The 26,911-nt window shown below is 42.1% G+C and overlaps 1 protein-coding gene across 2 annotated transcripts; it reads left to right on the top strand.

The window, feature by feature from the left end:
• The first annotated feature begins 3,329 nt into the window (after positions 1 to 3,329).
• On the top strand, positions 3,330 to 15,552 carry PHETA1 (PH domain containing endocytic trafficking adaptor 1). 2 transcript variants are annotated; one of them, XM_089676838.1, is made up of 3 exons: positions 3,330 to 3,464; positions 6,866 to 6,963; positions 12,821 to 15,552. In XM_089676838.1, the coding sequence occupies exon 3, from the start codon at positions 12,841 to 12,843 to the stop codon at positions 13,639 to 13,641; it is 801 nt and encodes a 266-aa protein (XP_089532964.1). In that variant the 5' UTR covers positions 3,330 to 3,464; positions 6,866 to 6,963; positions 12,821 to 12,840; the 3' UTR covers positions 13,642 to 15,552. The 2 variants fall into 2 exon arrangements, with proteins under 2 accessions (XP_089532964.1, XP_089532970.1); XM_089676844.1 differs by having other exon boundaries at positions 3,360 to 3,540.
• Positions 15,553 to 26,911: the final 11,359 nt, after the last annotated feature.

A 26,911-nucleotide genomic window follows, 5' to 3' on the forward strand; every position in this document is an offset into this window, starting at 1 on the left:
CTGGATTTCACTTTTGGGGTCTTTGGTGGCTTCTTTCCTGTTCCTTGGCATCTAGGTCTACACTCTTTTTCAGCCTTTATAAAGGCCTTTGCATGTCTACTACTCAAATCCAGTAATGTAAAGGGGGAGGAGGGTAGATTGCAGTCTTGTTCCTTGTGGGGGCTAAGCCTTCACCCCAATAGCAGCAAGCAGGGGAAGCAGAATTAATTTGACAATCCTACAAGGCCAAGCAGAGGATATCCCACAAGGTTTGGGTAGATCGAAGAGGCTCTCAGCATCCTAGCTGGGCAGCAGGGACACCCTTAAGGTCTAAAGTTGATACTACACTTGATCTTAACCAAAAGGCTGAGAAGCAGTCAGTTTCATCTCAGTGTGATGCATCTACTCTAAGACCTCATTCATATATACAGGGCCCAGTATGTTAATGCATATTATGTTGTGTGTTGACATTAAGGTAGCCCATTACTTCGAATTGACTGCCAGTGAACAAAGGCCTAAAAAAACCACACTTGTACTATTTTTCCTGATCCAGCACCACAATAGGAGGGTGGAAGTTCATTAGGATGTGCTGCAGTGCCCTGCAGCACAGGTGTGTGGGGATTGTGTTTCTTTTTATTGTAACAGGATGAGATTAAAAACTAAAAGAAGTGCAGGATTTAAAAAACAAACAATCAGATGTGCGTAGGTGGATGCAGAATCTCCCCCGATGCAGCGTCTATCCCCTGCCTCCTCTACACGGTGGCATCGAAGTCTGGTGATCGTTCAGTTCTTGGCCTTCAGTGAGCAGAGAGCCAGTGACTGTCAGTCTCCGCTGTCTGCTCTGCCCCTCCGGAGCTCTCAGCAGCGGCAGTGTCCCTGGTCACCACCGCACCTTCCATAGGACGACGCTGTACTGTGCTGGTGACAGAATGGAAGAAAAACCTGTGAAAAACATTTATTCAGTTTCTTCATTTAAAAGAAAAATGTGACAAAATTACAACTTCATTAAACTTGCCATGCCTCTTATTAAATGCCTCAGACGGTCTATTTTCTACAAAGGCATTTTATGGCCTTCAAAAACTAGATAGGCCATCAGTACATCAGAAGTGATCCATCTTTAAATATACATATATACCATAATTTGCAGGCGCTAGAACTTTCACACAAATCAATTAATATACACTTACTGGGATTTTTTTTTTACCAAAGACACGTAGCAGAATACATTTTAGCCTAAATTTATTACAAAATCTAAGGCTACGTTTACACTAGCTTGGTCAGCAGTCATCTGGGAAGCGTTTTTAATGCTTCTCAAGTGCCTATGAAAATTCTGCACATGGCACACACAGTGCTGTTCACACTGAAGCATTAGCGTCACGTCACTGCAAAACTGACACCTCGTGTCGAGTCAGGAGGAGTTGAAGACTCCCATTCAAGTCCAAGGTGCCGCTCCGCAAACACCTGGCAGGCATTTGCAGTGCGGTTGCAGAGAGTTAATACCATTTCATTTCATTATAGGTATTTGTGGTGCGGTTTTAATGCTTGGCAAATGCCAATCAACCGCTTCAAAACCGCGAATGGGGAGCGTTTGAGGAGCGTTAAAAAACGCTTCCCAAACGCCTGTCAAACGCTACTGGAGTGTTTGGCAGCAGTTAGAAATAAAGTCAAGTGTGAACGAGCCCAACTTTATTGGATATGTTTTATAACAGAAATGAGAAAATATTGTTTTTTTTCAAAATTTTCAGTCTTTCTTTCATTTATATCACAAAAAAACAAAACTCAGTAGTGATCAAATACCACCAAAAGAAAGCTCTATTTGTGTGAAAACATTGATAAAAATGTAATTGACATACAGTATTGCATGACTGCGCAATGGCCAGTTAAAATAGAGCAGCTCTGAATAGCAAAAAATGGCCTGGTCATGAAAGGAATAAAACATTCCGGAGCTCAAGTGGAAAAGCTGAACATTTAGGCTAGGTTCATATCAATGCAGATTGCGGCTGAGGCGTCTTTCCGGGGCACTTTGCATTTTTTATGGGCTAATAGGAAAGTATGACAGTTCCGTACACGTAGTCCGATGTGACTTTACACTCTCCGGCACTCAAGTATCATCAAAGTCATAGCAAAGTAGTGCAGGAACCTTTATGTGTCCAAAGTCGCATGTTAGATTTAAGGGCTAGGGATAGATGTTAGGAATTTTGTACATTTTTTATTTTCCCATGCAGTGAGGCTGTCCCTGCACTGTATGGGAAAAATGCTCATTTTGCCCTGAAGTTTAGGGAGGAGCTATACCTACCCTGACCTCTGATCCTCTGGAAAACCACGCTCTCCATGTCCTCATGGCTGGAGCCAGCCTACGGGTGTGATGACGTCAGGAACAGTCCATCCACAAGACTTCTAGCATGCGGGGGGCAGAAGCGGCAGGGACTAGTCTTGCGCTTGGAGGATTGGCAGATTAGGATTGCTAGCCCTAACCCCAGCCCTTAACCCTAACATACGACATCAGATGCACAAATGTTCCTGCGCTGCTTTGATGGGACTTTGATGCCACTTGAGTGCCAGAGAAGGTAAGGGTGGCTCAACGTTGGAGTACATGGACAAAGCTGCCATACTTTCCTATGAGCCAAAAACAATGTGACTGTAGACACAGAAAGGTTCCTGCACTACTGTGACTGTGACGTGCCAGAGAGTGTAAAGTCACACTCAGGGGCGGACTGACAACCCATGGGGCCCCTGTGTCCTTGCCCACACTCAAAACAGCCTATAAAAAGGTACCAGGGGCATTTCATGGGGCCCCCTAATGACCCCGGGCCCTCGGTCAGTGCCCGAGTGCTCGAATGGTCAGTCCGCCCCTGGTCGCACTACATGAACAAAACTCTCATCCTTTCCTATTAGCCAAAACAAAACACAAAATGCAGTGGGGTAAAAAGTCGCTGACCCTTTCCACAAAAAAAAAAGCACCAGCCCAAAACGCACAGATGTGAACTAGATCTATAGAAAGTCCTGTTAATGTGCATAGGTGTGAACCATGGCATAGAGGCTGGAAAAACCTGCTGCCTTGTATTTGTGATTGTTTTCTGGCTGAAAAACCGCTAAACACTCCCAAACGCACCTAAAAATGTGTACAAAACGCTCTATGTATCTCTTATGGGAGAGCGCGGAGCCATAGATGATCAACTGGAGTTTGGCTTGTTAATGTATGTAAAGCTGCTAGTCCATCAAACACTCCCCTCCCCCACACTGACAATGCTGCCCCCACTCGGTGTATACTTCCATACGGACACGGAGCCGCACACTACGACCCACACAGTGTGACCGGGACACGCAGGCACACTCCACGCCGCGGGGCGGGGTCCAGCCGTGGGTGGGCGGGATCAGTGGGAAAGATCCATTTCCTGTGCTGCCTGCGGGAGGAGAGGGGGAACCCGGACAATGGGAAGAGCCGGCTGGAGGAGAGACGATCGGGGAGCGGAGCTCGGACATGGGTGAGCCTGCGGGGTTGGAGGAGCCTGCCGGGGACAGCACCGCCCGGACTGCATGGATCGAGCCCGGCTACAGCATGTAAACACAGGGACCTCACAGCCCATCCCGCGGGGGCACCGATCTGTATAGAGAGAGGGAGGGGCACACCGATCTGTATAGAGAGGGGGCACACCGATCTGTATAGAGAGGGGGCACACCGATCTGTATAGAGAGGGGGGGGGGCACACCGATCTGTATAGAGAGAGGGGGGGGGCACACCGATCTGTATAGAGAGAGGGGGGGGCACACCGATCTGTATAGAGAGGGGGGGGCACACCGATCTGTATAGAGAGAGGGGGGGGCACACCGATCTGTATAGAGAGAGGGGGGGGCACACCGATCTGTATAGAGAGAGGGGGGGGCACACCGATCTGTATAGAGAGAGGGGGGGGCACACCGATCTGTATAGAGAGAGAGGGGGCACACCGATCTGTATAGAGAGGGGGGGGCACCGATCTGTATAGGGGGGGGCACACCGATCTGTATAGAGAGAGGAGGAGGCACACCGATCTGTATAGAGAGAGGGGGGGCACACCGATCTGTATGGGGGGCACACCGATCTGTATAGAGAGAGGGGGGGGCACACCAATCTGTATAGGGGGGGCACACCGATCTGTATAGAGAGAGGGGGGGGGGCACACCGATCTGTATAGAGACAGTTGTCACCGCAACATGTCATCCTTTCTGCTGATCACCAGTGTAAGGGGGGCAATCTTTCTGCTGATCACCTGTGTAAGGGGGGGGGGGGGCAATCTTTCTGCTCATCACCAGTGTAAGGGGGGGCAATCTTTCTGCTGATCACCTGTGTAAGGGGGGGGGGCAATCTTTCTGCTGATCACCAGTGTAAGGGGGGGGGGCAATCTTTCTGCTGATCACCAGTGTAAGGGGGGGCAATCTTTCTGCTGATCACCTGTGTAAGGGGGGGGGGGCAATCTTTCTGCTGATCACCTGTGTAAGGGGGGGGGGCAATCTTTCTGCTGATCACCTGTGTAAGGAGGGGGCAATCTTTCTGCTGATCACCTGTGTAAGGGGGGGCAATCTTTCTGCTGATCACCAGTGTGAGGGGGGGCAATATTTCTGCTGATCACCAGTGTAGGGGGGGCTTTCTTTTTAATTACCAATGTAAGGGGGCATTTTTTCAACTGACCACCAGTGTAAGGGGGGGGGGATTCTTCCTGCTGATCACCAGTGTAAGGGGGGCATTCTTCCTGCTGATCACCAGTGTAAGGGGGCATTCTTCCTGCTGATCACCAGTGTAAGGGGGGCAATCTTTCTGATGATCACCTGTGTAAGGGGGGGGGGGGCAATCTTTCTGCTCATCACCAGTGTAAGGGGGGGCAATCTTTCTGCTGATCACCTGTGTAAGGGGGGGGGCAATCTTTCTGCTGATCACCAGTGTAAGGGGGGGGGCAATCTTTCTGCTGATCACCAGTGTAAGGGGGGGGCAATCTTTCTGCTGATCACCTGTGTAAGGAGGGGGCAATCTTTCTGCTGATCACCTGTGTAAGGAGGGGGCAATCTTTCTGCTTATCACCTGTGTAAGGGGGGGGGGGCAATCATTCTGCTGATCACCAGTGTAAGGGGGGGCAATATTTCTGCTGATCACCAGTGTAGGGGGGGGCTTTCTTTTTAATTACCAATGTAAGGGGGCATTTTTTCAACTGACCACCAGTGTAAGGGGGGGGGGGATTCTTCCTGCTGATCACCAGTGTAAGGGGGGCATTCTTCCTGCTGATCACCAGTGTAAGGGGGCATTCTTCCTGCTGATCACCAGTGTAAGGGGGGCAATCTTTCACACTGACCACCAGTGTAGCAGGGGTATTCTTCCCACAGATCACCAATGTAAGGAGCATCATTCATACTAACCACCAGTGTAAGTGGGAAAGGGGGCATTTTTTCCCACTGAACTCCAGTGTAAAGGAGTTATTCTTCTGACCACATAAGGAAGGAGTACTCTTACCACTGACTGACATAATAAATTATAATGTATCATTAGTAATAGATATAGTAATTATTAGTAGGAGCTCCCTGTGAGCAGAAAGTTATTTCAAAGGTTCCTCACTTTTAAGAAGTTTAAGAAACGCTGCACTAAATATTTCTTTCCCCTAATATTCAGCACCAGAAATATCCTAGTTATCGATTTATTTTTTAAGGAAGTATGGTTTTAATGGGAATTGGAGGATGTTCTTGATAAATCGAGAATATATTTGCTCCCCACTCACTGACAGATAATTGTACATTGACTGAATGGTTTATAGCTTAGACAGCACAGGTATCCATTCTTACTTGGAGGTTGAACTGCAGAAAAGGGAACATGCAAAGTCCTGGATTTCCATTGTTCACATTTGCATGCTAGTAAACTCTCATTTTTAAACCTACAGGTAAGCTCACCATAAGTCCTGCCTGTAGGTACAATGAATGTCTTCTAAATGTGTACCGTTTAGGAGATCTTTACAATTTCAGCAGGTGGTGATGTCACCGGTACATGCACACTGTGTTCTGCTTTGAGTGCACACTGAGTGCGCTGTCTTTTCAGAGTGTTGCGTTGCTTATGCGCGGGATTGATGTCATTGCTGCTCAGCCATTCAGACAGTAACTGGAACCCTAAAGGAAGATCAGGTGAAGATAGAAGCCCTGGCAGTGATGACAGCGTGCCCCTGGAGTGCTTTGTTTGAACAGTAGGTCTGCCATAAGTGCTAGTATGCAGTGTATATGAGTACATTATCGCATTGACCTACTAGGGCCCTGCTTTATTTTATGACTTCACCGCTGCTTTATTAACCCCTAGATGCTGAGCACACGCAAACATGCTGCCTCTTGGCGTCTGGGCCTTGACGCCAAGCGGCTGCATATTTGCGTACCATTTGAAAATACATATGTGCTGAGAGCGCGCTCCTAGCACATATGTCCATGACTCACAGAAAGGTCCCGATCTCTCCTTGCGATCGGGACCTTTTCCGATCATGTGACGGTGAATCACGGCGGTCACATGACCCTAAAACCCTGTCCCGCCTCCAGCTTCTGAAGCTCTTAAAGGGCCGGGAGGCGCCGGTGCAAAGAGGTTAAAAAAGGAATTTGTGGAGATATGAGTTTTTCTTTTTAATTGCAGAGTTTACCTTAATGTATATCTAAAACCAAAGAAAAGCGGATGAGTATGACCCTTGCCAGGTTTTCTGTGCTGTGTTCTATAGGTGAAGTTTGCCTTCACTTCCTGTACTGAAGACACAATAGGAAGCGAGAGAAAATCTTTTTAAAATGATGAGAATTTTGTTTAAACAAAAATAGTTCCTTGGTTATAGGCTGTCCTGTTTAGTGGTATATTGTGCATTTTGCATGTTCTAAGCATTGTCTTGTCCTGTCATAGATGGAGCACTCCTGAGCATTGAATGCCGATGAACTGATGTGCAACTGAATGAGCTGTGGAAGGGAATGAAGCCTCACAGCTATTTACAGAGGTAGCAGGTACGTATATGTACTCAAAATGACCCCAAATAAATCTGCAGGCACATGGCATGAGCTATGTCAGTGTTTTTCAGCCAGAGCACCCTTTAAAATTTGGAAGAATCTCGGGGCACACCAGTCAAAAATGTAAAAAGTTTGTAACTCAGCGTTCAGAGATCAATAGTTTGTAACACAAAGAACTCTGCCTTGCAAGCTACTGAACTCTGCGTACAAAATTCAGTAGTTTGTAATGCAGAGTGCAGCAGTTTGTAACGCAAATTTCAGGGTTCAGTATTTTGTAACACAGAAGACCTCTCTACCTTACAAACTATGAACTCTGTGTTCAGTGCCCATGCAGTACCAGGTCGCCTATTTACATGTTTTTGCAGCTGTTTGGAACTGGGATTGTGGATACAGATCTGTAGGATCCTTCATGTCCTTTCCAAAGACCATGGCCTATGATAGCAAGTACAGCACTCATAACCCACAATCAGACAGCCACAAAGTAGATAATATCTGAGCTCCCTCACTGTCTGTACCTATCAGATGTAAAAAATGGGGTACACCAGGCCTTGCTTATATTAATGGTGAAATTACAAAACAGTACGTGGTGAGCCATACTAAAGCCAAATAGACTGTGCAGTTCAACTCCTTTTTCTTAGTAAACTTAAATGTGGTAAAGCTTCACTTTGTAGAGAATATCCAACCAAGTGGGAAATAAAATCAAGGAAAATAAAAAAAACATCACTTTTGATGCTGAAAATCAGCAGAGCTTTAACAAATTGACTGCGCTATAGGAAAAATGAGTGCACTTGCAAAGAGCACACTCTGCTCTAAGTAAATCCACCCCGCTGTCTAAATTCCATAAAACCTGGGAACCATGGGTCTTATATTTTCTGCCAAACAGCCTTGATCATCACCTACTAGATCTCTATAATGTCCATGTAACTGAGCAGCTACTAGTAGTAGTTGCTATTTGGCTGCATAATCACACAAAACCAGGGTGGATAAAAATCAATGATTTTTTTAAAAAATCCAAAAAAATCTGATTTTTTTTATTTAAATCGGATTTTTTTTAAATAAAATGCTTTTTGAGGAAAATATATTACCATCCAAAGGTTATTCCATCATGACATAAAGATTAGTTTTTTAATTATGTAGAATAAGGCTGTATATGTTTAATTTTTTTGGTAAATAAATTCCATGAATCCATTCACAATGGCATGCTCTTCCAGCGGTTTTTGTAAGATTATTGGGCAGTTTCTCTGCCTACAAGATATTTATCACAGATGATTGGTTTACTTTTGCAGTTCTCAAAACTGAATTTGACTCAGCGGAGATCACATGCCTCTTCTTCACAGCAAAAATGTTATAACATGAACAGAGTTAAGAAAAAGACCTTAATCCTAACTTCTACAAACCTATGAATACAGAATCAACCCCTTCAGTGCTAAGTTTCAAGAAGTTCAGTGAATAGAATAGAAACAATATTTTTCTGATTGTTTGGAGTGGAATAGATCTGCACAAGAAGGTGAAACTAAGTGTGAGGAGGAAGGGGCTGACAGTCTAAGTTTCTTAAAATATATATATTTTGTTTAGCCAAATTAGTTAACAAACATGGATGTTTGTTTAAGCAAATAACATATGCTGGAATGTTATTGTTTCAGTTGAATAAATCTATTTAAATTGTTATTATTAAGGGAATGATTATTTTTCTCCTTCCTAAGTACAACAGAAAAGTTGTCCAAATATGAATGATTAACCTATTAAACTGGGGATAAAAAAACTAATATGAAAAGTTGTTATTCTAAAAATCTTCATCTACTTGCATATTAAAGTTATACCAGCAAGAATTAGTCTTTATGTAGAAAACTAGGATTCAAATCAAGCCTTACTGACTAGTGATTTAAATCAGTTTGATTTAAATCAAATCCACCCTGCACAAAACTAAAACTGTCGCTGTGACTTAGGGCCTGTGTCCAGGGCAGCTGTTAGAAATCACTGGGTCCTGCACTGTCTGACAGCCCCCCCCTTAACAAAAAAATATTAAAATGTTTTCATTAAGAACACACTAAAATAATTATTAGCGAGCAGCAGGGCGAGTCGCATCCTGGACAGGGAAAGTGATTAGTGAGGTGGGTGGTAATTATAGGAACCAATCCCCTGTGTGTGTCTACCTGCAGCAGTTGAAAGTCAGTTGGAGGGAGAGAAGGATTAGGGGAACCAAATTTATTCTCTCTTGAGAGGAGGAGATTAAGGGGGGGGGGATATGATCAACATGTATAAATACATCAGTGATTAATATAGTGAACTCGGTGTCGAGCTATTCACCCTGAGGTCATCACAGGGGACAAGGGGGCACTCTTTACGTCTGGAGCAAAAGAAATGTAATCTCCAAACACGGAAAGGTTTCTTCTCAGTGAGAGCTGTGACAATGTGGAATAGACTCCCTCAAGAGTTGGTTCTGGCCAGCTCAGTGGATTGCTTTAAAAAAGACCTGGATTCTTTCTTGATACACAGAATATAACTGGATACTAACATTTATAGGTAAAGTTGATCCAGAGAATATCTGATTGCCTCTCGGGGGATCAGGAAGGAATTTTTTCCCTGCAGGAGTAAATTAGATCATGCTTTGCTGGGTTTTTTTCCTTCCTCTGGATCAATTGTGGGTATAGAATTATAACTTTTTTTTTTTTTTTCTTTAATGGTTGAACTGGTTGGACTTTTGTCTTTTTTCAGCCAGACTAACTATGTAACTTTTAGCTGCTGCAGGGAGGGACACCCAGGGGATCAGTTTCTCTAACTGAGCCCTCTGCTTCACCAATCACCCACTCTCCTGCCTATATCTGATTCTCCTTCTGCCCTGTACAAGAGAACTGGTGATACCCCCTTATCAGCGGCCTTGCTTGTGTCCACAGCTTTTTTTTTTGCCTCTAGCAGGTTTTGCATTCACATACTGTACAGGTCTATAGAGGATGCAAAGCCAGCGGGTAGGAATGGAGATAAAATGCAGGTCAAATTCACCTGTCAGTGAATTCTGAATAATCTCAGAAGCATCTCAAGGTGATGTCATCAACACAAGCCCTAATGCTAACGCAAACAAACATAAAATTCACTTGCGAACTGCTGATTTGAGATGCGCTTATGGTAATAAATGTTCCCCTGCTGTCTGAATACTAGATCTCTATATAGTCTAGCATATCTATATTGTACATATTTCTACGTACACACTTCTAGAGTGTTTCAGTGTCCTCCACTGTTATTCCCTTTGTAAAGGAAAATAAACATAATACAATGTTGTTTTCCTCTAGGAAGAACTCCTGCTGGCTAACATGTAATCTGCTTTAATGTTTCACTCAGCAGAGGAAGCCCTTTCCCTCATTCCACATCCTTTAGTGAGATCCGATCCTATGTTTCAAACCAGAATTCTTCAGATTTAATAGAATGCTTTGTCCCCACTTACTCCATAACTAAATAAAAAAGAACGCAAATAGGAGATAATTCATAAGGCTACATGTACACGGGACACTTCTGAATGATGGAAACTGACTGCTGGAAAACATAGGTTAAAAAATGTCTGTTTAGCCGCGTTTGCATACCGTGTGAGCGTTTGTTTAGAAGCATTTTTTTAAGATAACCTCTGGAGACCTTCCAAAATGCCCAGAATGCACTGAAAAAAATGAACCATTTGACATTTTGAGAGAAATAGAGCAGAAGCAGAGAGAGCACTATTTGTTGAGATTAGCTGTCTTTTTTTTTTGGATGTGTTCCAGCTCATTTCTGTGCAGAAATTATTGCAGAAGTGTCTAACATATTTGTTTTCATGCAAAACCTCAAAGTATGGTGTGCTAGATCCATTTGAGCACCGGGAAAATGCTTTGCATGCATTTTTCATGATGAAGAAAAGACAGCATCTGGAAATGGAAGAGTTAAAAAAAACTTTCAAAACACAAACGCCTATAAACGCTGTTAGCCGCGTTTACAAGCATTTTGCGTTTGAAACGCTGATAAAATCTATTCCTGAACGCAAGTTTTCTGCGTTCAAAAAAACGACTGTAAACAACGATATGTACATGGACACATAGGAAAACATTAGGGTGATTTCAGGAGCTGCTGAAAAAAACGCTGAACATCTCCTAAACGTGAAACGTGATCAGCTGCAGTGTACATGAGCCCTAATTCTGCAAGCACATCAGAAATGCAGGTCAGGGTATTCCTGTGCCAACCTTTTCTGCATCCTGTTTCTTGGTTTACTTTTTGCTATACTGTCATGATGGGTTGGGGAAGATGGCCTGAGCTTGATGCAATATGGAGGAAAACTCCACCTGAAATCATATTTTCTAGTGTACTCTGAGAGTCAGGGTCAGTTAGCCCAAACATAATATTTCAGTGTTAAGCATGCAGGAATGTAGAGATGCTGTATAGATCCTCGTGCCTTTTTAGGAGCTCTTCAGGCAAGTACTAAGCTTCTCCCTTTTTCTCATTTTTCTTGGCTTTGCCCCTGCAGAGATACAGAAGGGAGTTCCAGAAAGATGATCATGCCTAAAAAAGGGTAAAAAATATAAACTTGTTTCATACCCAAAGATGGTTTTAAAAAGAAAAACTCCCCCTGGCCCCAAAAATACAGATTTCTGCCTAAAAAGGGTAGAAAAAGTACAAAGTAGTGAGTGAATCTGCCTGTACACATTAGTCTACCCAAAACTGCCATATCGGTTTTGTCTTGAAACATTGGCTTATTCTATTCCCTTTAGTATTATAATGACTCCTCTGCATTTAAAACTCTGATATATACATTGCTTGAGGTTTTCCTTGTGAGATATAATATGAAATCAAACTGTATAATTTAGGGAAAAACAATACAGAGATCTTTTAAATGATTGTGGCATAAATATGCATATTCCAGCCAGCTAGGTATGCATGCCCTGAGCAGACAGCCCTGCCCCACTTCATCCTGGGCAAACAGAGATTGGCCAACCTGACATCCATTTTTCAGCTTTCCATTTTTTGCAACCTTACCATTTTACATTAGTTGCATGAAGAGGTCAAGGGGAAGTCTGTGGACATACTGTACATCAAGTTCCTTTCCTTTCCTGACAGTTGGATGGATAGGGCAATTAATATCCTAGGGCGTTTGAGTAAACTCCTATCAGATCTGAATAAACATGGTGTTTTGGAAGTTAAATATATGCAAACTTGACCTGTATTGGAGCTGACATTGATTGTAAATACCAAATAATTCAAGGTAGATATTAAAAACATGCTTTAGGTGAGTTATGTATTCATGAAAGAATCATTACATTATTTTCAAACTGTAGTGAAGTAGTTTTTATATTGTAGTGAAGTAGCTCCCACGATAACCTTTACATAGTAGTTGGAGGCATTTCATGTCAGGCAGGTTCTGTTATGTTGCTCATTGATGTCTATGATTAAAGTATAAAGACAAAACTTTTTATTTTCTTTAATGGATAGAGTGGAGAGGGATTAGAATGTTTTGTCAGTTTTTATTGCTGTCTGTGCCCCCATTAGGGAGCTTGAGTTGTCCCCAGAAAAGTAATAGAGGCAAAATCTTCCAATGGTAACCTGGGGGTCCCCAAGGAATTCCCTTCACAAGACTGGCTAAACAGATTTCGAAATCGTTTGTCAGATAAAACAGTTTATAGATGTATTTCAAATGTGAATTTATTCACCTTCTTGAGTTCTTCTTTGTTTTTACATTGGAGTTTTGTATTACACATTCTTCTGTGGACATCAGCAATTTCCATGCTTCCAACACTGCCCATAGGTGTATCAGTTGTGTCTAATGCAGACGAGAGTACTGTGTTGTTCACCCTTGTAGTTGGATATTGGACACTAAATTCGTATTTCATATGTATTCCAGGGCCTGAGACAAGCCAAGACATGAAGCTCAATGAGAGGAACTTGGTCTATTATGCCACCTGCAAGTCACCAGTGGACAAATGTGGGTTTTTGTATAAAAAGGGTGAGCGCAATGCCTCCTATCATAGACGTTGGTTTGTGCTGAAGGGTAACATGCTCTTTTACTATGACACTGAAGAGCGTAAAGAACCCCTTGGAGTGATTATACTTGAGGGATGCAGAGTGGAGCTCTGTGAGTCTACGGAAGAATTTGCTTTTGCAATCAAGTTTGGCTGTGCCAAATCGCGTGCCTATATTCTGGCTGCTGACAGCCACAGCACAATGGAATCCTGGGTAAAGGCTCTTTCCAGGGCGAACTTTGAATACATCAGACTTGTAGTTAAGGAACTCCAGGAGCAGCTTGCGGAAATGAAGAAAAGTCATAGGTCTCCTAGTGGGACTCAGGACACGATGGAAATAAATCCCAGTTTCCACAGTGACTGTCCTACTGTCCCTGATATTCAAGATAGGCCTGTTCTTAAGGACAATAGTAGTGTGCCATGGAATAGCACCCCAGATAATGTGTCCAATGGTGTCATTCATACAAATGGACCAAAATATAAATATACAAAAGGACACTTAGGAGACGACCTAGGGGAGAATGGGCAGCTCTACTCCATGGCATCAGAGAAGAGTCTGCAGACCGACAGTAGTGCAGATGAGGCATGTGCCAGTAATGAGGGGGCTGAAGACACTGCCAGCTTCTCCAGGCTTCACGATTTATTTGGTAAAGAAATTCTGCGACTAAGAACACAGTGGGCTGAAAACACCTATGAAAAGTAATGAGCCGTATGCTGGAAATCTCTGCCTAAAGGATCATTCCACTCAGAATAAATATCTCAAATTTATGTAGTTGCTGACAGGTCTGATCACTTCTTGGCCTTTTATATTCCTTATAGGCTCTGATGATGAGATATCTGCATCTGAGTTCCTAGCTCCAACCACCCGCAGCAGCCTTTGCATGTGTGTGTATATGTGTGCAGGAAGGGGGATTGTGGGACAACACCAGGAAATCTAACAAGGAGACTTTTGAAATCTGGCAACTCCAGCAAAATAGTTGCCAAGAGATTCTGACTGGATGTATCCACTCTTAGTTGAAACATTAGTTTTTGAGTGGACTGACCTGAATTAACCGAATCAATTATAAATTCTTCACCAGTATCCTCTATTTACTGCCACATTGTCAAAGCCACTATTTTAGTCTATTTTTTTTAAATTTAGAATGTTACAACTTGCTTCCTTTGATGAGCACAAAAGGACTTGCACTGATGTAACAGTTGATCAATATGAGATGTAATACTTTGATCAACATTGACTGATTGTTTGAATTGTCAGTTATGGCACTGAGAATATGAACTTGCTTTATTATGCAATGTTATCTGATCTAGAATTCTTGTGACCAATCACTATCCTCTAGTCAGCGTATTGTAGTTATTTGCACAATTTTTTTACTTTTTAGAGTTCCTTAATACTGTGATGTTAATGTATGCTCTGATTTTTCAAAATGAATTGCAGTAGAATGATACAGGTTGAGTTCTCTGTGATGATATTGGCTCACACCTTTATATTTTATCGGTAAATACAGTAGTGACAATCGTTTTTATGAAACCTTTTCTGAATGTGTTGTCTGGCTGTTATTTTGACCTACTGGTTTTATTACTTTCTGAGCCCCTGCCTAGGAAAAAAACACAGGTAAAAAAAAGTTAGGGGAAAATGGCAGTCCATATCTGCAATCTTGTTTTGAAGTGGTGGCTCCCAATATTGAAGAAGGAGGTTAGCAATGATGGCTTATGTGTTTACTTTAAGTACAACTCCAGAAATATCCAAAACATACCACCTTTGCAATGGCCATCTCCCCCCTTCCTTTCTTTCTGCAATGCAAGGACAAAATGCTTGTTATGTCTAGGGGTAGGGGCATAAGAAATACCTTTTTATTCCTCGTTCCAGCAGGGGTCCTCCAATACAGTTCTCTGTAGCTGTCTCTGTAAGCTGAGATCGGCCACATTCCAGCCTCCTCAACATACTATGCACGGTTATTGTCCCTGTATTGTGATGATGTCAAGGCTTCCACCTCAGAACGGAGTTTTGGGCAGAGGAGGAGAATGGTGGAGTGGGGAGATGGGTAAGTAATACAGCCAACACATGACATGATGAGCATTTAACTCTTGCAGTGCAGGGGGGGCCCACTACCAGGGTTTTGCTATTTGTGGAGTTGGGCTTTAAAACTAGCCATTATTTATTTATTTATTTTTTTCAGATAGCGGGCTGAACGAAAAAAAAAAAAAACAGATTCCTCCATTCACACAGCAGCCAGTGATTTCCAAAAGGATTCCAACTTCATTTGACAGAATATTAACTTGTCTATTAGGGGTGGCCACACACTGATCAAAATTTGGCTGGTCCCTGCTGAGCCGACTGAATTTTGATATAGCTATAGCATCCTTAAGATTGCATCTTCTTGAGGAAAAATTAAAAAGTGGAGGATGGGGGAAGGGGCTGATAAGGGTAAGGATTAATGGGCTTATGACTGTAAGATGATCAAGTTCTGCTGGTTACAGTCAGGTCAGGAAGCAGTTGTTTGTTTATAATGATCAGTAGGAAAAAAAGGTGTTCTCCACCCAAGTAGCAAACATGCCTGTTGTGATCAATGAGATTCTTTGTTTAATTTTCCCAACGAATAAAAGATCAAACATATTCAGTCTCTAATGCACGTTTTACACTTCTACAGAACGTTTTTTTTTTTTTTTTCTTTTAAGCTTGACCCCCCATAAGATCCCTGCCCTCTGCCTGGAGTCCCTTCCCAGTTGCTAGAACTTCTCAGGTGGGTTGAATTTCCCCAGGTCGTAACATTTGTACAGAAGTTCTTTCCATGGATGGATCATGCCTGCATAACCAGTAACTATCTGTAGATAACCTCTGGGAAAGTTTACACTACTGTGTTCAGTGGAACTATAATTGCCCAAAGCCTAGTAATAGTGCAGGATAGAAAAGTAAGATGTACTTGGCTACTGTGCCATGTTTTTAAATGTTAACATCCACGTACAAGCCAGACATTTACCACGTACCTCAATGTGTTCAGGTTCCGCTTCCTTTCCTGGTATGCCACATCTACATTTAGAGCCAATGTTACATGTTTTTCACCAAAAAGTATGGTGGTGTGTGCGTGCGTGCGTGTGTGTGTGCGTGCGTGTGTAATAGTAGTGTGAGCCAGTGGGTTGACTCCTTGTTTATTTGTATCATGCACACTTGAGCTCATAAACACCTGTTTCACAGGAATTTCATTTTTTTTTATCCTGCCTTTAAATGTCCCTCCAAATTAGCATATGTGTCCATGCACACACAGGAGTTTACAGGAGTTTAGAGGCAAGAGCGTTTGAGGCAGAAAAAAAAAACATTACTTGTACATTCGAGAGAGGATTTTGGCTGAAAAACGTCAAAACGTGCCTAAGTGCTGGGAACATTTAATGCTTGAATGTTTATTCATTTCAATGGCCAGAAATAAATGAATATTCTGGCCAATTGAAATGAATAAATGCCCAAGCACTTGACGTTCCTAAATGCATTAGCAAAAATGTAGCTTAGGCCCGTTTTTTTTAATCTGCTTTTCTCCTGCTGGCAGAAAAGTGTTCAGAAGAGCCCCAGTGTGAAAGGGGCCTAAGCATACAGATAAAGTACAACGACAACTCCACTGTTGAGAAATGTATGACTGGTATACTTCTGAACTGGTTACCGTATTTTCTGGCGTATAAGACGACCCCCTACTTTTCCTGTTAAAATATAGGGTTTGGGCTTTACTCACCGTGTAAGACTACCCCTCTTCCAAAGCACACCAAATACAAAATTAAAAAACATCAGATTTGATTTCAATATGGTATGGTATTCCAATGATGGGGCACGATTCCTCGCTCTGACACCAATGATGGGGTGCTATTCCTCCCACTGGCAACAATGATGGGGTGCTATTCCTCCCACTGACAACAATGATGGGGTGCTATTCCTCCCACTGACACCAATGATGGGGCACGATTCCTCCCACTGACACCAATGATGGGGCACGATTCCTCCCACTGACACCAATGATGGGGCACGATTCCTCCCACTGACACCAATGATGGGGCACTATTCCTCCCATTGGCACCAATGATGGTGCCCCATCATTAGTGTCAGTGTGTGAGGAATAGTGTCCCATCATTAGTGTCAGTGGGAGGAATCGTGCCCCATCATTGGTGTCAGTGGGAGGAATAGCACCCCATCATTGGTGTCCATGGGAGGAATAGCGCCCCATCATTGGTGTCAGTGGGAGGAATCGTGCCCCATCATTGGTGTCAGTGGGAGGAATAGCACCCCATCATTGGTGTCCATGGGAGGAATAGCGCCCCATCATTGGTGTCAGTGGGAGGAATAGTACTGCGTCAGTGGGGAGAGGAATAGTGCCCCATCGTTGGTGTCAGTTGGGGGAGGAATAGTGCCCCATCATTGGTGTCAGTGGGAGGAATAATGCCCCATCATTAGTATCAGTGACACCAATGATGGGGCACTATTCCTCCCACTGACACCAATGACACTTGCTGACTCCTGTTCCAGTATGGTACTGCTGCAGCCAGCATATGTGGGTGCAGCAGCACCTCTGCACTGCACACTTACCGGCTTCTCCCTCACTCTATTTTCACGGGTCCGCTTGGCTCCGCCTCCTCGCCCATGATCTGCCTGTGTACCTTTCCTGAGCTACAGTTCTGGCGGCCAATCACCGGTGAGGAGGCGGAGCCGAGCGGCAGGAGTGAGGGAGTGGCCGGAGTGACTGAAAGAGCAGCGCTTCCTGGACTGGATCGTCGTGGGAGCCAGGTAAGAGACAGCAGCCCTCTGCCCACCCCTGTACTTAGTGTCCCTTCCGTCAGAAGGGGGCGGCGGCACCGCGGCGCCCCCCTAAAAAGTGCCACCCTGACGTATACCGGTGTATAAGACAACCCCTGATTTTGAGAAGATTTTCAAGGGTCAAAAAGTCGTCTTATAAACTGGAAAATACGGTATTTTAACTGATGATTAGTGGTGAAAAGCCAGTGAATGAATACACACCTAGGTTTTTTTTCTACATTAGTTTCTGGCCCAGCCCTTCCCCTGCCAACTGATGCTTACAATTACTATTAGTGGTGCACCGATATATCTGTTGCCAAAAGTAGGGTTATCGGCATTTTGTCAATTTAAAAAAAAAATTATAAAAAAGCCGATTAATGGCCGTGTGTTTTTTTTTGTTTTTTTTTGTTTTTTTTCTTTTGTTTTTTTCTTTTCTTTTTTTTTTCTTTTCTTTTTATGCATTATTGTACAGCTTGCTTACATTTTTTTAATATTTCATTTTTTTTTCTGCTCCATTTTTGTTTTACTTTCAAAAACCGTTGGTTGTTTTTTTTTTAAATCCATATTCATTTAAATTCAAGATAATTAAGTCGAATACAATTATATATTAAAAAAAAAAAATGTCCATTTCAGTTTCGCTTGTTGGCCAAGTGCATCCTGAATTTTCATTTTCGGTCCAGAATTTTAATTTCGGTGCACCACTAATTACTATAATAATGAATGCATACATGAAGGAGCATAGCATTAAAGTGGTAGTAAACAACTAAAAAAAAAAGAGAAACCGCCCCCCTGCAGGTTTAAGCCATAATGTGCACAGCATACTAGCACATTATGTCAGTCTTACCTAATAGAATGGATCCCTTCAGTGGCGCACTGTCACTACTGACAGGAATTCCATCTTCATCTGGTCTTCCTTCTGGGTTTGTGGGCTTTGGCCGTTTCAATGGCCAAGCTGCGATGACATCAGGAGACACAGATTTTACTACTGCTTTAATGACTATTTACCAGTTCTACAGGTTGATCTGCACTGTGTGCTGTTCAATACTACCCATCAACCTGGAGAACTTGGGCAGGGCTTGGTACTCACAAAGTGTACCTAAAGAGTCTAGTTTCCATTTTAGGGTGAAAATGTTTAAAATATTTCAGCTGATCTGTGTTAAAAGGGGGGAATTTTCATTTTTATTTATTCAAAAATTTAAACGTAACTGAAGTATTTGCTGAAATGATATTTCTGATGTGAAATGCCTTATTTATGGCTCATACCAAGAACAGCTCACAGTACAAATATAGACAATCAGCAGTACATATTTTAAAAAATAGGAAAGAGCATGCAGCAGCTTTTTTTTTGTTATTTTTTTTGTGGGCTTTATTAGACCAGCTCTGCTCTATATCTTCATGTATGACATATGTAGTCTGCCAAAATGAATGGTACTTCTCAGAAATAGTGGAATGGTCATAAAATTCTGAACAGACGGTACTACAGGCTACACTGAAATGTATTTCATGACACCACTGATCTGTAGCGTATGTTTTAAACTACACACCAGGTAATGAAGTTTATATGCTCATTAACAATGTCATTTATCAGTTGAAATCTAGGCAGATAAGACACATGAAAGCAACTCTGTAATCATTAATACATTAAATGTATTTATTTTAATAAAAGCAGTGCAAGTACCTGAATCTGACCTGGTGTCAGCCTTCCTGTATAGCAGGGCTGGAGTGCGAGTGGAAGAAGCAGTACGAGGAGCCAATCAGTTCACGTGCTGACAAGACCCATGCTGATAGTAGAAGAATGCAAAGGGATAGAGAGAAGCTCATCAATATGTTTCTTCTTTCACTGTCCACAGGCTGAGATGGTCCAAGGATGACCTGGGTACAGGGGAAGTGGGTTGAATGAGGCTGGCCATCAGACTGAGGATACATAAAGTCAGAAAAAGTACCGTAGAGGAAATCTGGAATGAAGCTAAATATTAAAGCAAAAGCTGTTTTTTTTATTGTATCTGTTACAGGCTATTCATTTTTTCAAATGTTATTTTTGCTTTAAAGTACAACTAGTATAAATACAAAGTCTCTGTATGGTTGCAATTCAGAAAATAAATGTGGTGTTCAATTTTTATATTATTTAACATTTATGTTAAATGCTGCAAACTGATATTCCATGGGCATAATGTTGACCCCCACTAATACACCCAATAGGTGTCAATGAGACCTGATGTAAGTACCTTTCTAACTTAGAAGTTGCAGCGACAATTCTCCATGGTAATACAATTGTGCCAGACAGTCAATTGAGTAGTTTCACTGAACTGTATAATTTTGTATCTTGTGCTGCTTCAGTCAACATACTGTATGTAACGCTGTATGCAGTTCACTGTACGCGGGAGCATAGAGTAGAACTGCTGTACTGTAGTTCTGTCCTGGGCAGAATGTCTCTGCTAGGACTGCTGGGTAGAAGCAGAGTAAAGAGCTGCTGCTCCATCTCCAAAATTGCATGCCGTACTTTACCACCCTTGGGTGCTCTTACTCAAAGGACATGACTCATAGGTCATACGTTTACCCAGGCCTTGATCTGTGAACAAAATAGCTGAGTGCGTGTTATTTATAAAAGTGAATGACTAAATCTAGCTCCACAGAACTATCAGTCTGCTTACTGGAGGGGTGAGCACAAGGGTGACTTGTCAGAGAGTTGCTGCTCCTTTATTACCCAGTCAGTATTTGAGCCTGGATCTCTGACCAAGCTATACTATAGACCTAGTGAAGGGCCAAGACATAGCTGACCAGGGGTATCTACAGCTAAAGACTGGTTGAACAGTATGAAATCCTTTGGTGTGTAAACTGTTCTGTTTTTATATAGGGTGAGTTGGGTCAGCTTGCCTGTAACCCTGACAAGAAGCTGCCCCCCCAACAACTCACCCTGATCTTACTGTCACATTCAGGACTCTGACATTACATTTCTGCTTTCTGTCCCTGCTGTGTGTTTTCTGTCTACTCTGGGAATTAGGTGTTCTGGTCTTCCTGGTGGATTCTGTATAGTGATTTATTTGAAGAAATCATCCTCAATGTGGACTTTTGTGCCCATGGCTGGGTAGACTAATTAGTAGTTTATGAGCCCTTCACACTGTGCTGAGTACAATAAAATGTGCACATGAGCTTGTTTATAAGGTGAGTAAGGAAAGGCCAATGCTGCAAGGAGGTACTTTTGCATTTGCTATGGAGACCTTTACTTGAGTTACTAAAAGGTTAAAACCTGTGCTTACTTCAATTATAAAATCACGTCCAGTAGTTTTTTCTTTTTAGTCATATGCACAGTATTGGATGTTTGGTATGGACAAACTTCACCTTCAAACTTTATTGAATCAAGTTCAAGTAGATTATATGTTAACAATACCACAAAAACTTATCAGCATAGACCCCAAAAAAAAGCTTTGGCCATACTTGTCCTTTATGGCCGACACACCCCTGTTAAAATGTCAGGTTTCTGTGATGTAAAAAAAATGAGACAAAGATATAAATCAAAAAAAGTTCAGCTGTTCTAGTAGGTCTTTCCTGACATTTTCTTAGTCGCATCCTAGAGCAAAAGCCATGGTCTGCAGAAAACTTCCAAAGCATCAGAGGGATCTCATTGTTAAAGGGTGTCAGTCAGGAGAAGGAAACAAAAGAATTTCCAAGGCATTAGATATACCATGGAACACAGTGAAGACAGTCATCATCAAGTGGAGAAAATATGGCGCAACAGTTACATTACCAAGAACTGGAAGTCCTTCCAAAATTGATAAAAAGACGCAAAGAAAACTGGTCTGGGAGGCTGCCAAGAGGCCTACAGCAACATTTAACACAGCAGAAGGTGCAGGAATATCTGGCAAGTGCTGGTTGTGTGGTACATGTGAAAACAATGTCCTGTATTCTTCATATGTCTGGGCTATGGGGTTGAGTGGCAAGATAAGCTTTTTCTTACAAAGATGAAAAAATTTGAAGGGGCTGTATGGAAATTTCTTGTCGAACTCGGAAGTTTTTCTAACACTGTATGTCATTTTTTAATTCATTCCAAAATCAAATGTTAAATGCAAACTACATTTTTAGAATGACATTTGAATGTTCTAAGAAGTTTTGTACAAATTTTCCTGAAAATTGTTTTAAATTCTATCCAGCTATGGGCAGCTTTAAGGTGCATGACCTTTGCATTGTCTGGCATAAATTGCTGGCAAATACAATCTTTATGTCTCTTTTTTTTCTTCCTTCCTTTTTTATGTAATGTGTAGTAAGGGTTGTCTTTGTCAGGCTAGGCCTCTTGTCAGTTTTATTACAGCCTTGGTCAAGAGTCTCCGCAGTGCCAATCTAGGGTTGATTTACTAAAACTGAAGAGTTTTGGTCCATCTGTGCATGGTAGCCAATTAGCTTTGAACTTCAGCTTGTTAATTTACTCGCTTCCTGTCCGCCCTATAGCAGTAATACTGCTACAGGATGGCACAGGTGCGCAACATCAAGTATATGTACGTGATTTTGCATTTGCTGGTAGGGGGTGCTATTCGTGGCCACGGCTGTCAATCACTGGGTCCCGGCCAGTGATTACTCATCAGCACCCGGTGATCGAGAAGGATTACCAATGGATTGAGAGAACAGTAAGTAAACAATACAGTTCTCTCTCCTGTCAGCTCCTGCAAACTGCTATGCATGTTGTGTGCCATGTATAGCAGTGTGCTTACAGTGAAGCACACAGCACAGTTGACCCTTTGATCGCTCCAGATGTTAACCCCTTCCTGCCCAGTGCCATTAGTACAGTGTCAGTGCTTTTTTATTAGCACTGATCACTGTATTGGTGTCACTGGGGATGTCAGTGACACTAAATCAGTTCCCTTCCCAGTGTCAGAATGCCCGCCGCAATCCCGTTATAAGTCGCTGATCGCCGCCATTACTAGTAAAACTAAGAAAAATTTTAAATAAATCCCAGTGTGTATGTACCACCATTTGTAAACACTATAACTTTCACGTAAACCAATTAATTTAAACGTATTGGGATATTTTTTTTTAGTAAAGACATACATTTTGGCCTAAATTTATGGTGACATTTGATTTTTTACATTTTTTTACTGGGCATGTTTAATAGCAAAAAGCCAAAAATAGATTTTTTTTTTCTAAAAATTGTCAATTTTTATATAGTGCAAAAAATAAATGCACAGGCGATCAAATACTAGCAAAAGAAAGCTCTATTCGTGGGAAAAAAGGACGTACATTTCATTTGGGTGCAGAGTTGCATGACCGCGAAATTGTCAGTTAAAGTCACACAGTGCCATAACGCAAATAATGGCCTGATCAGGAAGGGGGGTAAATTCTTTGGAGGGCAAGTGGTTAAAGGATAAGTCCACCTTTTGCACAAAAATAATAAATGCTCTTTTGCAGGTAAAAAAATGTGTGTGTATTATTCTTGGCTGCAGGAGCCTGTAAAGCATTGCACCAGTGATCAGCAGATCGCTGGTGCTATGCAGATCTCCTGCAGACCTGTCAGTATATCTGCTTACCCATGTGGAATGTACGGGCAAGCAGATACAGTGCCTTGAAAGAGTATTCATACCCCTTGAAATTTTCCAAATTTTGTCATGTTACAACCAAAAACATAAATGTATTTTATTGGGATTTTCTGTGATAGACCAACACAAAGTGGCACATAATTGTGAAGTGGAAGGAAAATTATAAATGGTTTTCAATATTTTTTACAAAGAAATATCTGAAAAGTGTGGTGTGCATTTGTATTCATCCCCCTTTACTCTGATACCCCTAACTAAAATCTAGTGGAACCAATTGCCTTCAGAAGACACCTAATTAGTAAATAGAGTTCACCTGTGTGTAATTTAATCTCAGCATAAATACAGCTGCTCTGTGAAGCCCTCAGAGGTTTGTTAGAGAGCATTAGTGAACAAACAGCATCATGAAGCCCAAGAAACACACCAGACATGACAGGAATAAAGTTGTGGAGACGTTTAATGCAGGGTTAGGTTATAAAAAAAAAAATATCTCCAGCTTTGAACATCTCAGTGAGCACTGTTCAATCCATCATCCGAAAATGGAAAAAGTATGGCACAACTGCAAACCTACCAAGACATGGCCGTCAACCTAGACTGACAGGTTGGGCAAGGAGAGCATTCATCAGAGAAGCAGCCAAGAGGCCCATGGTAACTCTGGAGGAGCTGCAGAGATCCACAGCTCAGGTGGGAGAATCTGTCCACAGGACAACTATTAGTCATAGCACTTCACAAACCTGGCCTTTATGAAAGGGTGACAAGAAGAAAGCAATTTCTGAAACAAAGCCATAAGAAATCCCGTTTCCAGTTTGCAAGAAGCCATGTGGGGGACACAATAAACGTGGAAGAAGGTGCTCTGGTCAGATGAGACCAAAATTTTACTTTTTGGCCTAAAAGCAAAATGCTATGTGTGGCGGAAAACTGCACAGCACCCTGAACACACCATCCCCACCGTGAAACGTGGCAGCATCATGTTGTGGGGATGCTTTTCTTCAGCAGGGACAGGGAAGCTCTGCAGAGTTGATGGGAAGATGTGATGGAGTCAAATACAGGGCAATCGTAGAAGAAAACCTGTTAGAGTCTGCAAAAGACTTGATACTGGGGCGGAGGTTCACCTTCCAATAGGACAAGGACCCTAAACATGCAGCCAGAGACAATGGATTGGTTTAGATCAAAGCATCTTCATGTGTTAGAATGGCCTAGTCAAAGTCCAGACCTTAATCCAATTGAGAGACATACCCAAAAAATTTGCAGCTGTAATTGCAGCAAAAGATGGTTCTACAAAGTATTGACTCCGGGGGCTGAATACAAATGCACGCCACACTTTTCAGAGCCCCGCTGTTATTAAATACTGACAGCTAGTACAGGGAACTTCTCCCTGCACTTCTGTCAGAGAAGGGAGGCAGCAGGCGGGCAGCATTGGGAACATATTACATGTTCCACCCTAAAAACAGGTGGAACATGTAACATGTTCCCAAAGGTAGACTTGTCCTTTAAGCTTTAACAAAAAAAACAACTGGAAGCCAATTGTTTTTTATGCACAGCTGCACCAGTTTTTGCACTCTCCAGTTTTAGTAAATCCACCCCTCTGTGTCTGTTTTATGTTCTGGTTACCTCTTTGGGACATAACTGCCCTTTGGCCTTCTCTTGCTGAATATGTTTCGTTTACCAAGCCTTGGCGCCTTGAACTGCCCAGGTTATCAGATTTTGCTATGATGTAACTGGACCTGCTAACCAATTTTATACATTATAATTTATTTACTGAATTTCACAGATGGCATGAATGTATTCTGATGAGCTTAGAGATACTAAACATTCATGGAGTCATTGTGTAGTGACCAAGTTTTTGCAAATTCCAATGTGGGTTCCTTTCTTACCTTCTTTTCTTTTAGTGTGTTAAATAGGTCCATCAGCTTTCAGGGTATTTCTTCCAGGACATACAGACCACAGCTAATGGTGATAAAGAACAGCCAGAACACAGACTAGTATCAAGTTCTATATTTAGTGTCTTTTACATAATTTTTGCATTTTTTGTTTTTAAACAAAGTACTTTTTAGTTTATTATACAAACTGGATACAGTACACAATCCTATGGTAATTACACGTCCACTTTTAGTCCAACAGTATCCCTGTAATCAGACTATGCTAAGTGCTTAATTCAATCCTGTTACATGAACATCCCAACATACACACTAAACACTAGAATGTGATGAAAGTCTTCAGCTGCAAGTAAAGTGGACCTGTCACCTACTCATGATAAACAGCATTATGAACTAAACCAAATCCTGATGAGGGCATATTCTGCCAGGTTAACACAAGACCACTTGCTCAGTTGTGCCCGGTGACTAGTGCTCTTTGAGAGTAGATCAGAACAGAGATGCTGTTCAGGTTACAGCAGCACAATGGAGTCCTTGATGTGTAAACTTGAAGTAATAAGTAGTTAAATATAATGTGGCTCGCAAACTGAACCAGCAACATTCTTGGGTAAAACTCCAAGGCATTGGAAATCAAATGACTTATAAGGTCCCCCATGTACAAATACAGCAAGAAAAAAGCAATAGGTAATTGCCATACTGACCTGCTTCTTCTAAGCTGCACATTTCAACATTTAACAGTCTGATAATTGGAGTGGTGAAGGTAGGTCTTCAACATCTTGGATGATGCCTTGTGTTACAAGAACCTACACTGAGAAATATGGAGGCTTGTTTTCATGACCTTCATATGAAAAATGCTAGGTGCCTGATTGTAATGCTGAACCAATGACTTTATTATTAAGTCATTGACTTGAAACAAGTATGCTGAATAGGTGTTCTGATATCTCTGCTAGGCATATTTAGTAAAGGACAGTGACTTCGAAAATACTGAAGCTGGAGGGTTGGCATAAGGCCTAGATCACACTAGCTTTAAAAGCAGGCATTTGAGGGGTGTTTTTAACACTCCTCAAATGCCAATGGAAATGATATGGTCAGCACACAGTGCCGTTCACATTATCAAAACATGAAGCGTAAGCATCACATTGCTTCAAAATTGAAGCCTCATGTTCAGAAGGATTTAAAGCCTTTCAATGCCTACCATTCAAGTCAATGGTGAAACTCCGCAAACGCCTGCCAGGGCGTTAATACCATTAGAGTTTAATAAAGGCGTTTGTGGAGCGGTTTTAATGCTTGTAAAATGCCTTAAAACCATGCATAGGGCATTTTGGGAGCATTTTTAATGCTTGTAAAACACCCATACTAAAGCTCATTAATGCCTGTCTAACGCACATACTAAAGCTCATTAATGCCTGTCTAACGCCCATTATCGCCTGTCTAACACTCATTAATGCCTGACTAACGTTCATTAATGCCTGTCTAATGCCCATACTAAAGCTCATTAATGCCTGTCTAACGCCCATAGTAACGCTCATTAATGCCTAACGCTCATTAATGCCTGACTAACGCTCATTAATGTCTGTCCAACGCCCATACTAACGCACATTAATGCCTGTCTAACACCCATACTAACACTCAATAATGCCTGTCTAACGCCGATACTAAAGCTCAATAATGCCTGTCTAACGCCCATTATCGCTTGTCTAACGCTTATTAATGCCTGTCTAACGCTCATTAATGCCTGACTAACGCTCATTAATGCCTGTCTAACGCCCATACTAATGCTCATTAATGCCTGTCTAACGCCCATACTAA

Source organism: Staurois parvus, unplaced genomic scaffold (genome assembly GCF_062004578.1).
Source record: "Staurois parvus isolate SC_StPar_1 unplaced genomic scaffold, SC_StPar_1.0 ptg000014l, whole genome shotgun sequence".
NCBI classification, from domain to species: Eukaryota; Metazoa; Chordata; class Amphibia; order Anura; family Ranidae; genus Staurois; species Staurois parvus.

Bases quoted from the DNA above. Each gene is read 5' to 3' on its own strand.
- PHETA1 (XM_089676838.1), top strand. From the start codon at position 12,841: ATGAAGCTCAATGAGAGGAACTTGGTCTATTATGCCACCTGCAAGTCA.